The sequence below is a fragment of the Centroberyx affinis genome, unplaced genomic scaffold, assembly GCF_046629955.1.
Source record: "Centroberyx affinis isolate AG114_WGS23_722 - 3 ecotype Tasmania unplaced genomic scaffold, CSIRO-AGI_Caff_v1 ptg005081l_1, whole genome shotgun sequence".
NCBI classification, from domain to species: domain Eukaryota; kingdom Metazoa; phylum Chordata; class Actinopteri; order Beryciformes; family Berycidae; genus Centroberyx; species Centroberyx affinis.
Genome location: NW_027282514.1, coordinates 52383 through 64332, shown reverse-complemented (window position 1 = coordinate 64332; position 11950 = coordinate 52383). Strand labels below are relative to the sequence as shown.

Here is an 11950-nt window from a genome sequence, read left to right as displayed (position 1 = left end):
TAAAATCTTTCAGGGCTTTCACATAATTCTTTGTTAAACTTTCTGGTTGTAATTTCTGCACAGCTCAAATCTGGTTAGAATATTATCATCACTACCACCATACTTCGGGGCAAAAATGGGTAATCCATGAGCGCTGATTTTCTATGCCAAATATGCTAATTATGCAAATTTTGCTAATTTTCTCCCTGAACTTGGTGTCTCTCCAAATAAAATTGCTTCTGTTTCTAAATGTTTGATCACATTTTTAAGAGAATTAGAGAGTTGGAAGTTTTTATATAATTTGTCATATCCCATCATCCTTTATATGAGACATTGCACCATGATCAAATAGAATTTTAGACTCAAATGAGACAAAAAAAAAACACACACACAGATTTTCCAGTTTCACCTAGTTTCCATTGTTACAGTGCAAAATCATGCATTTTGTAATATGTGGTTACGCCCATACCCACATATTTGCACAATCTAGGAAACACACACACACACACACACACACACACACACACACACACACACAAACGTGCACACGTCACAGACCCCCAGCTGCTGCTCTGTTGTAATTTATTATACCCCCTGTACCCAGAGGAGTCATGAAATCAGCCTGGCCTTTGTGACACACTCACACACACACACACACACACACACACACACACACACACACACACACACACGCACACACAGTCCATGTGTGTCTCCTTCAAACACTCATCTCACCCCGCTGCCCGGCAGAGACCTCTTTGGCTTAATTAGTACAGAGTCCCCAGGGAGAGCACACCAGGACAAAATACACACACTGGATGGGTGAAGGATGTGAAAGGTCTTGGGTTGTTAGCAAAAAAATGACTAAGGAGTGGCGCGGTGCCTCACTGTAAAGAACAGCAGTAAATGAATGGTTTGTGTTTTAAATGACATTATGAATGATTGTGAATGTTATTGGAAGAACCCAACACTGACCAGGAGCACATTCAGAGGAATCGACTCTGGTTATAGTAGCAGTATTGATAAGCTAATTCAGACTCTGTCATCTGTCAAGTCTGCTTCTGTGACTTCCAACATGCGTTGCAAAGCTGTGTGTATGTGAAGATTATAAATAATTATAGAACATTGGGCAACTTAAGTCCTTATTTGAGAAATTTAGAACACTTTCACAGACTGAATCATCTATCTTTTAGTGATATTGACTAATAAACTTAAGGCAACTTTCATCATGATTTCCTATAGAGTTTTCGAAATATACTTTTCAATTAGAATGCTTCATTTGTAAACATCCAAAACAACTTTATCCATTTCGCATCGATCCCTGATCCTTGTTTCTCTTAGCTCTCTCATCCTTCCAGTGTCTCCTTCCCCCTCTCTCAAGTCCTCCTCTCTTGTATTTGCTTAATGCAATTACACCCCCCCCCCCCAACCACACACACACACAAACACACACTCCACCTCATACCCCCCTCAACTGAAGGACAGAGGACCTTGTTGTGTCCCAAGCCTCCCAGGAGCATGTCCACACCGTTTTGTTAGCAACGTGTACACTCTCTGAATATTTCATAGGGCAGGAACACAGCTCTATACAAGACAACCTCATGCTGCTTTGTTGCATCTGACATGTCTCTTCTTTTTTCTTTCTCTCTCTCAGACAACAAACATGCAAACATGTACACAAATACACAAATAAAGTTGTTGTCTGGTGAAAACCTCATATCTCCCAAATGCCAACTTTTTAGGATCTAAGGAAAACAGCCTTCTTTTCTGATTGACCACTATGCATTTTTGAGTTTATCCAATTGGATGAAAGAGTTTTATGAGCTTGAACGCACAGAAAACCAGATAATCCTTCAGTTGAAGTTAAAACATGAAAATCTCCCCCCAAAATTGGAGTTATGAGGTTTTCACACAACAACAGCAATATGCACATGAGCATGCGTCGCACAAAGCCTCTTCTGTGCACACAGATGCACACTCACACACACACACACACACACTGAGAGGAATTGCACCATAATTATGCCTAAGGTAAAGGCGATTAATTTTTTAATGGATTCAATGTTTTATTCATAGCACCTATCCAGTCTTGGAGAGATATATGGAAGCGTACACACAAAACCATCGCCAGGGACAGAACACATGCTAAAACCGGCTATTAGCTAATTCATACAGAAGGCAAAATAAGCGTCTCAGTAGCTGGAAACACAGCAACCTTGTATAGTGAAGCTACATCCATTCTATATGCAGAAATATAGATTCCATAAATAATTTCATAAATATGTATGCCATTTCCCCTTGTGCTTTGTGTGTTTGTTTTTGGGTTGCTTTGGAGATGGGAAATTAGAGTGTGTGTTAGTGTGTGTGTGTGTGTGTTAATCTGTGTGTGTGACAGAGAGCGAGACAGATAGAGGGAGAGAGAGAGAGAGAGAGAGAGAGAGAGAGAGAGGAGAGGGTGTTGTCTCTCGAGTGGGGCCAGTAAGACCGGTTATTCTGTCCTAGAAATCCATTTACCAAGTACTCTGCCTCATCACCCACCCCGCTGTGAGAGGGATACTCTGCCATATGTAAAGATACAGTTGGAGACACGATTGAAGCTCTAAGTGTACTATCAAAACCCTCCTTCTGATTCTGATGATTAAGCTTCCCTGCGAGCGTTTTTGTTTGCGAACCATAAAAGAGAAAATGAGAAAATGAGGGGAGGAGGACAGAAGTGATGGAGGTCACAACCAGGATTGACAATATATAATCACAGTAGATAATCTCACTATAAGTGTTATTGTACTGTATGTGTGCTATAGTGTGTTGTTGGATCTATGAGATTAAAAAAGCAAAGCAGGGAGAAGGATTATTTTTTTAGAAGATAACTGCCACATTATTATATCATTATCATTACACAATGAAAAGATTAATAGGATTATCCCAGAAAAGATAATGATTGGACAGAGTACTTTGCACTCTAAATTCAGAGAATTTCATATTATCTGTTAAAGAACATCTAAATGTTGCCCATGATACATTTGAAGGGACACGACACGTAAAAATGACACAATGAGAGGTTTATTGGTTTATCTTGAATTGGTAGAATGCCGCTCCATTCTAAAATGTAATCCATCTCCCCAAAAAAACACAATGGGATTCCCATTGTGGTGGACAAGTATAGCTGGAGTGGCACCAGTGGGAGATGATCGCACTCCACACACAGACGCACACACACTCACACACACACGTGCGCACACACACACACACACACACACACACACACACACACACACACACACACACACACACACATTTGAATTCCATTCAGCCACAGCTGTTATCAGTGTTGTGGTTCAGGGGACGGTTTGCCTCATTAAAGAGCAAAACTAACGAGAAAAGCTACAAAGATAAAACTGTTTGAAATGTGTCTCCTCTTCTATACTAAGGGTTGGGAAGCGTATTTAAAAAAAAATATATATATATATATATATATATCTATATTTTTTTTTTACAAATTGGTGAATGCCTGCATTAAATTGTAACCGGACTAAAATACTCTTTTGAAGCTATACTTTACCTACAAAAACCAGAGCATATGCGGTTATTTGCACAATTAATTCAAATTTTCCGGCTGTAATGTGAATAGTGTTACTATCAGACATCTGCAATGTGATTTTTTTCCCCCCTCCCTTTAAATCGGATTACTTTAAACTTGTCACTCCCTAACCCTGCCAATACCTGCCATCCCACATCCGCCTCCCTTTGCCTGCTCATCCTTCCTACACACATTTAATCATAACGCAAAACACTACAGATCCCCTAATTTATCACTCTCTCCCAGCTGGACTCAAACTGACAGATTTATTAGATAGCCATTTGTGGCTGTGTGTAACGCTGCCAATGGAGGGCCGGTGAGACTGACAGACTCCGAGCTGTTTGATGACCTCGAGGTGATAATGACCATACAGGAGAGAAGGACAGAGAGAAGGACAGAGAGGCAGAGATAAAGAGAGGTGGGGAAATCATGTGGGTGTGTGTGTGTGTGTGTGTGTGTGATGCAGGAGAGAGAGGATCGGATGGCTGAAAATCTGGCAGAATAGAGAATAATATGTAGTTTCTCAGTGGGCTATTCTTGCCCATTCTGCATTATAGAAAAGGGGAGAGTCTCACATTTTTTGCTTGATGATCTGAATAGAATAGATAGGATAGGATAGGATATATTTCTGATGGCAGTGATAAATAATGGGGATGTGAAGAAGAATATGAGCATTTAAATTGCAACTGGGTTATGGAGAAAGTGATACCAGCTTCGACAAAGCAAACAGAGCAGCTACTAATATGATATTATAACTTCCTGATTCATATACATTTACAGTGGAGGAACACGAGCTCAAAAGCTGGACTAAAAGGATGCTCTTCTACCCTTCGGAGGGGGGTTGGGCATCCCAATTTTCTCACGACTTGATACCAGCTGGATCGTGAAAAGACACGACCGTACTGGGCGGAGATTTTCTTTTTCTTTTTTTTTTTTTTTTTGGGTGTAATTTTCGACCTCAGTGGGTGGTAACATATTGGTGCACGACCGCTACATGTGGAAGAAATGGGCGAGGCTGGGGCCCGGGCAACCAATCACATGTCGAGGTGTGGCTGGTGGAGGGCGTGGCCATCGGAGGGGGGCGGTGCTAGAACCGGAAGTGTGTCGCGGCTGATCTCTCGCTGTCATTCGGCCGCGGTCGGTTCCAGGAGAGAGGGGCAGCCAAGAAGCACAGGACTCGGCTGGCTCTGTAGGAGAGAGAGAGAGAGAGAGTTAGCGACAGAAAATATTGAAATCATATAAACAATGAAACCGATCGAATAGGGTTTGTTAAAGAACTGCGGCCGAATAAATTTCATACGTTGCCACGTTAGCAAATCTCTTTTATGATAGAATCCAGATTAGAGGCAGGAGAGAGAGAGCTGTGTCATTGAGCAAGCAGGACACGTCAGGAGAAGGGAGAAAAAAAGCTGACCGACTGTACTGTACGAGTCAGCTATCAAATATAACCTCTCATAAGCTTTGCTTGCTGTACACTTTCGTCAAGGACATCACATTTGCTCTCGACCCAAGGGAAGGATCTCAACCGAGTCGTCACCGGGATCGAAGGTGGTAACCAAAAGGTGAAAAGAGATTTTATTCGCTATCCAATCTGTCCAGCTAGCATTCGTGCTAACGTTAACTAGCTAGCTAGCTAGCGTTAGCTAACGACGTTAATGTTAGCTGTCCAGCTAACCCGTCCGGTGTATTTAAACTGCTCGACTTGCGATTGTCAACGCATATTTAAAGCTGTAATACTGAAAAAATAATGTGTGATTCTATTGGTAATATTTCGATCAAAGTAAGAAGAGATTACATCGAATATGTCTTACATCTATGATGTATTTTAAGGTTATCTCCAGATAGATTTTTGACAGCTGTCAAACAAGGTCGAGTGTTTTTCTCCTGTTTTTGAACGTTGGGTCCGTGACTTGTTGTTATTCTGTATTTTTGCTGATTTGTATGTATTGTAACGTATTCGGTAAGGTTACACTGCGGTTGATAAATTGTCTGTCAATTGGTTTGCGCTAGGAAGCTGTCTCCAATGGAGGATGTGTCGGCTCGACACAGCAGTGCTTACTAGCCAGGTCGGTGGCTATCAGCAGCTCAGCTCTAGACTTACAAGTTGGCAACGTCACGGGGTTATAATTAGCCAAAGATGTAACTGCTTGGCTTTTTTTCAGCTGCCCATTGTAAGAATGCTAGATTGTTCAGTGCAAGAATGAGCTTATTCATTTGACGATGTAGTGTCATTATCATATGTCCAGGAATTCATCGAGGGAGTAAAACAGACCCAACAAAAAAGATCTTGTATGTCACAAGAAAAATGACAATGTCCATTTCCTAGTTGTCAGCCAAATCTCTTAATCTAAAATGGCATGAGAGGGACAGATTGCTAACTCAGTGCATGCCATCCTGTGTGTTCTCTCTCAATAGGACCAAACGATCACGGGATAGCATTTGTGTGTGGGGGGAGAAAACAAATGGGGGATTACGGGTTTGGAGTCCTAGTTCAAAACAACACTGGCAACAAGTCTGCATTCCCGGTCCGAATCCACCCGCATCTGCAGCCCCCACACCACCACCAGAATGTGTCGCAGAGCCCTGCTGCTTTCATAAACAGCACCACAGCCGCAGGGAATGGCACCACGGGAGGCTCTCCCTGGCTTTTTCCTGCCTCTGCCACCCACAACAGCGTGCAAGACGAAATCCTGGGGGGCCCAGAGAAGCCCAAAGCACAGCAGCAACAGGAAATGCAAGAAACGCAAGAAAAGCAGCAGCAGCAGTTGTCCCCTGGGAGTCACCAGGAGAGTGGAAGTGGCGGAGGGATCATTTCAGAACTAGAGAAGGCCCGGTCAGAGGAAGGCAAGACAGACAACGGCACGTCTGAAGGAAGTAACGGAAAGGAGAAGCAGCTGCGTCTCGAGTCTCCGGTCCTAACGGGCTTCGATTACCAGGAGACGTCTGGTCTTGGGGGAACCGGCCCGGTCCAGTCCAGTACAACCTCGTCGTCCCTCACCGGCTTCAACAACTGGTCGGCCGCCATCCCACCGGCGCCATCCACCATCATCAACGAGGACGTCAGTTTCTTCAACCCGGCCTCCGCCAACAACGGGCCCCTGCTGTTCCAGAACTTCTCGCACCACGTCAGCCCGGGGTTCGGCGGGAACTTCTCCCCCCAGATCGGACCTGCGGCGGCGGCCTTGTCCCAGCACCACCCCCCTCCCCCACCGCACCCCCACTTCCAACACCCCCACAACCAGCACCAGCAGCACCGGCGCTCCCCGGCCTCCCCCCACCCTCCGCCCCCCTTCCCGCACAGGAACGCGGCCTTCAGCCAGTTGCCGCATCTGTCCAACAGCCTGAACAAGCCCCCGTCCCCCTGGGGCCCGGCCAGCTACCAGAGCCCCTCTCCCTCCCCCGGCTCCTCCACCTCCTGGAGTCCCGGAGGAGGCTACGGCAGCGGCGGCGGCGGCTGGGGGGGGTCTCAGGGCAGAGAGTATCGTCGGGGGCTGAACGGCGGGATGACCCCCATCAACTCCATCTCTCCGCTTAAGAAGACCTTCCCTAACAACCACGTGGCATCCCAGAAGTACCCTCGAAACAGTCCCGCCGGCTTCAACCCCAAGTCCTGGATGGATGACGGAGTGGGCCGCAGCGATAACATCTTCCCCTTCCAGGTCAGCCTGCACTTGATAGTCTGATTGTATCAGTTTGTAATAATTCAAGTCAGCAATTCCTTTTATTGATTGTCACTGATAAATTCATTAGCATTGATGTCATTTGATATCTCGCGTATCAGTTAGCTTGTGTGTGCGTTAGTGTATCTGATCGTATATGCACAGTGCACGTTTTTTTTTGCTTGTGTATATGAGCATGTGTGTGTGCAGTGTGTGTTTGTGCTTTTGTGTGTGAGTAATTTTCAGCACTGCCTGAATGATAAAACATAAACGTACCATACAACAATTCATATTAGCTGCTAATTTTATTACAGTATGTGGTGTAGCTGCTATTTTTGGGCCTGGGGGGAGGGCATGGATTTACATGATGCATTTGTCACCGTGTTAGCTCAGACATCAGTCGTTGGGCTCTGTACTTCCATGGCTGTGGGTCCCTGATGATGACTAATGTGGCTCTGTCACTGCAGTGGTGTGTGCCACGTATACGAGGTGGTGGGGGGGGGGGGCGTTGGGGAGGGAGCGAAAAAGATGGGGAGAGGAAAATGGAAATGGGAGAGGGAGGTTAGAAATGGGGAAGGTGAGAGCGAGGAGAGGGAAGGGAGGGATGGAGAAAAGAGAATGACAGAGATTGAGATGTAGAGAGAAATCTAGATACGCCAGTGGCAAGACAAGACATCATCATCTGATTTCCCATTCAGAAACAAAAAAACGTCAGAAAGAGAATTAGATTGATGGAGCTCGATTCCTATTTATCTTTACTCCTGCCAGATCTCAGGGTATCAATCTGTTCTGTTTTGTGAAATGTAGCCTAATGATTTTCAGGATTAGCGCATTATTAATAACCCAGGACATGGCCCCCATAGCCTAGCAACCCGTCTTCAAAATGCCAGCTCATTGGTCTCATCAAAATGTTTCTTCATCTACACTGATGACAGGCTGTATGCTCTGTCAAATTTAGGTCAGGTAGTCGGTTAATACTAGTCCCTAATGTCATCTAGGATGCACTAGATAGTGCTAAATTGTCTGAGTGATTGCTTGCCTTTGTTGTTTCAGCTGTTTGTCAATAGCCTAACAACATTACTAATCGGCCTTGGAGACCACCAGTGAGGGACAATGTGGTTTTCTGGCCAAGGAGGAAGTCAGCGGCATCATATGTCACTTTCATTCAGTTTTCCCTGACAATTTCTGCTTCAATGAACTAAATTCCCCAAACAAGCAAATTAACTCAATTTATCATTCACCTTTCTAGGTATTTCCTTATTTCCCCTTGCAGTTAATGACTCATTGTGCACCACAGGCCAAACACACTGACATGTCTTGACATGTCATGGGTATTGTTGCTTTAGTAAGCCTAGGGAGGGTAACCCCTAAGCAGCTATTTATCATTGGCTAACAGGCTAAATGGTGGAGATGGTCATGGAGAATAAACTCCTCATATTTAGTAAAAGGAGTAAAATTAACTCAATTTATAAATTTCAATGCAATTTCCAAACGTATCAAGCAAAAAGAAGTGGTTCTGGATAGCAAGGCTTGTAACAAGGATCGGTGCCATCTCCTTGTGTACCAAGCTCTTTACCCAAAATTGTGAATCTGCATCCATTTTGAGCATTGGAGTCAAGAGTCGCTTCTGTTATACTCCCATGGCAGATTTAAGCTAAAGCCAGCATTACTCTAGCTGCAGTCTGGTGCCCTTGCTTGTGTTAGAATCAGATCAGCTAAAGTAGCATTGTCCCTCTGCCCTCTAGATACTGCAAGGGCAGAGGGAGGGTGGGTGTAGAATAGCCTTACTCTGTGTGTGTGTCTGTGTATGTGTGTGTGAGAGAGAGGGAGAGAGAGAGAGAAAGAGACTGATTATGCAACTATAACCCCATTTACAAAGAACAAGAGTAACAGGGATTGATAATTTATGTCTAGAGAAGAAAAAAAAGAAAGAATTAAGATGTACGCTGACACTTAGCCTATTAACCATCGGATGTGTGATTGGATTCTCAGTGGAAGTCGTGTTATTTTGGTGTTTGGAAATATATCATATTGCAGTGGTGGAGCTGTTGCTGTAGAAACCACTGTTGAATTATTACTCAGGCAGCCAAGTGTAGTGTAGTTTTATAGTGGTCAGAGGCTTCCTCTGTTTTGTGTAATCTTGATGTTATCTTTGTCAAGGTTGTGTTAGGCCCAAGCTATAGATATACAGTGTTCTTGTTTGTATTTACTATTGCTGTAGGACCAATTGGCTTAGGCCATCTCACTCCCATTTTATTTGCCCCTGACCAAGAATTGCTCTAGCCAACCACAGGCAGCAGACCTATAGCTTCCATTCTGTGGTTTCACAACTGTCCTCAATCCAGTCTATCCCAATACTTGCACTGATGATTGATGACACATGTTTCCTTACACAAGGCACCCTAAAGTTTGGTAATGGAAATACTGTAGTTCCTTTAACTGTGGGATAAATGGACCCCATCAGGAACTGTTGTCACACTGTGTTCCACTATTAGCCTGGTCCAACTGCCTCACATAGTTTCCATTCTAGCACCGACACAACAGTTGAAGGTTTAGTAGCTTTTGTTTTAGGATTCCCATTGTTCTATACCTGTTATTTACAATCAAAGTTTATCATAGACTGTATTCCCTTGTGCACTTTTTGATAAGCCATGATAGTAACACACTAAATAGGAGAGGGAGACAAAAGAGACAGTCATCTCTCAAAAAGTAGCCTAGACATTTGTAACACTTGCACCCCGCCATACACTCAGCCCAGGGGGCAACAAATGAGACATGCGTGTTAGTCAGTTGATAGGGAAACACATAAAAACATGAATAAGCCACTTGTCAGGTGAGTTACAATAGCTAGCTGTTAAAACAAAGACCCCCCCTCCCCTGCCACGCTCCTGCATGGAGCTGGGCATCATCTTGTTACAGCCTGGGGCAGAGCCTGTCAGCTGATCTGTGTGTGTGAACGTACTGTATGAGCAAATGTGTAGATGCAATTTGAGAGAGCGTGACCATATGCCATTTGGTGGACATTTTATCCAAAGCGCCTTACAGCACCATGAGTGCGTACACAGAGAGGGAGAAAATGTGCCAGTACCATGGCTGTTGGTCCAGCAGGCAGGGCCGCTGCTGTATTAGAGCAGCTTTAGTATTTGGGATGGGCTGCAGGCCAGGCGCACTGCTGCTAGCTGCTAACACACCGGTCAGCTTGTAACTAGCTTTAGAGCAACAGACTTTCCAATTGCCTGAATGGCAGTCTTTCCTTCCTTCTTTCCTTCCTACCCTCCTTTCCTCCTTTCTCCCTCCTCACCTGTGACATTCAAGGTCAGAGGCCTGCTGTTGTGTCAGGTGTCCTGGGCTGAATTGGACTGGTGGATTTGGCCAAAGACCAGGGCGAGACCCGCGGGGCCTTAAGGCCTTCTGGTGGTTAGCTAGTAAGCCAGCACAGGATATTGTCTCAGTAAGCTATCTGGGAAATTGTTGGTTACATCTTGCTGTTTGTGTAGCTTAGAAATACTGTAGCCTAATGCCATACTGCTGTAGGAAGGTGCATTATAAAACCAAACCTTCAGCTCTGCAGCGGCACCAACTGTCAAACTGTCTATTCAATCTCTGATGTTTCCAATTGCCAGCCAAATCAAAGTGACAGATTATTAGGTGTATTTGAAGGATCAATAGCAAAATAAACAAACGGGCATACATCAGTGATTGTCAGTGCTTTCACTAGAATGGAGAATTACGTATCTGACAAGCCACTGTGAAGCTACCACAGCAGCTTTTCAGATTAGATCAGTGTGGCCAGTGCTGTATTCATTACTGCTGTCAAAAGAGGGTGAAAGACAAGTATGTCTGCATGTGCATTCACATGTGTGCAGTTTGAGACTGCTTTGATCTAAAGCAAATTCATCAAAACATCCCTTTTATTTGTAGAATAAAACCACAACCCTCTTGCAAGTATAGCCAAAAAGATGATGAATCATCGTCATGTGAATGGTCAGTAGAAGTGGGGAAGTTGTTGTTTTGTAATAGTTTAGGCCTAACGGTCATATCAGCTGTTAGGCTGGTGGGGAGATGGGAGATTAGCTCTATTGTCTGGCAAGGTTGCTAAAGGCAATGATGCACAGTGCAACCTTTTAGGGCAATTTTGATGTGCAACAACGCTCGAGGAGTGCATCTTTATCATTACTTAAATTATTTAGGAACATCTTTTCACCAGGAAACATTTGAATAGACATTTGACCTTACATCTCACCATTGCCCATCTACATTGCCCCCAAAAAATTATATTACAACCCTAAAACAGTGGTTCTCCAAGTGGGCTCCTATGCGGTCAGATATGGTGTTGACAGCTCATGAAGAACAGGTGCCTACAGTTTTGGTTTTCTTTTTCATTTACCAGTTAGCACAACAGGTGATTCAAGTGTCCATCTGCCTATTTGGCTGTGCTTGGCATGAGAGGGTTGGAGCTCCCACGATAAAAACAGGATCATGTTGAGGCTTATAGGTTTACTGTGAAGGAAGAAGCCTCAGTCATTCTAGGTAGCCTACATTCCCTTATTCATGACATGTACACGCATGCATGCAAACCCTCTCTCTCTCTCTCTCTCTCTCTCTCTCTCTCTCTCTCTCTCTCTCTCTCTCTCTCTCTCTCTCTCTCTCTCTGTCTCTCTCTCCCTCTCTCTCTCTCTGTGTGTCTCTCTCTCTCTCACACACACACACACACACACACACACACACTCTGAGC

At 44.3% G+C, this 11950-nt stretch overlaps 1 protein-coding gene across 2 annotated transcripts in view; it reads left to right on the top strand.

Annotated features, from left to right (window-relative positions):
* The first annotated feature begins 4708 nt into the window (after window positions 1-4708).
* Window positions 4709-11950, top strand: part of cpeb4b (cytoplasmic polyadenylation element binding protein 4b) — a 34739-nt gene continuing 27497 nt past the window's right edge. For both annotated transcript variants that reach the window (XM_071545959.1, XM_071545958.1), the window contains exons 1-2: window positions 4709-5118; window positions 5972-7215. In XM_071545959.1, the coding sequence (XP_071402060.1) occupies window positions 6019-7215 (1197 nt within the window). In that variant the 5' untranslated portion in view covers window positions 4709-5118; window positions 5972-6018. The remainder of the gene's footprint in view (window positions 5119-5971; window positions 7216-11950) is intronic.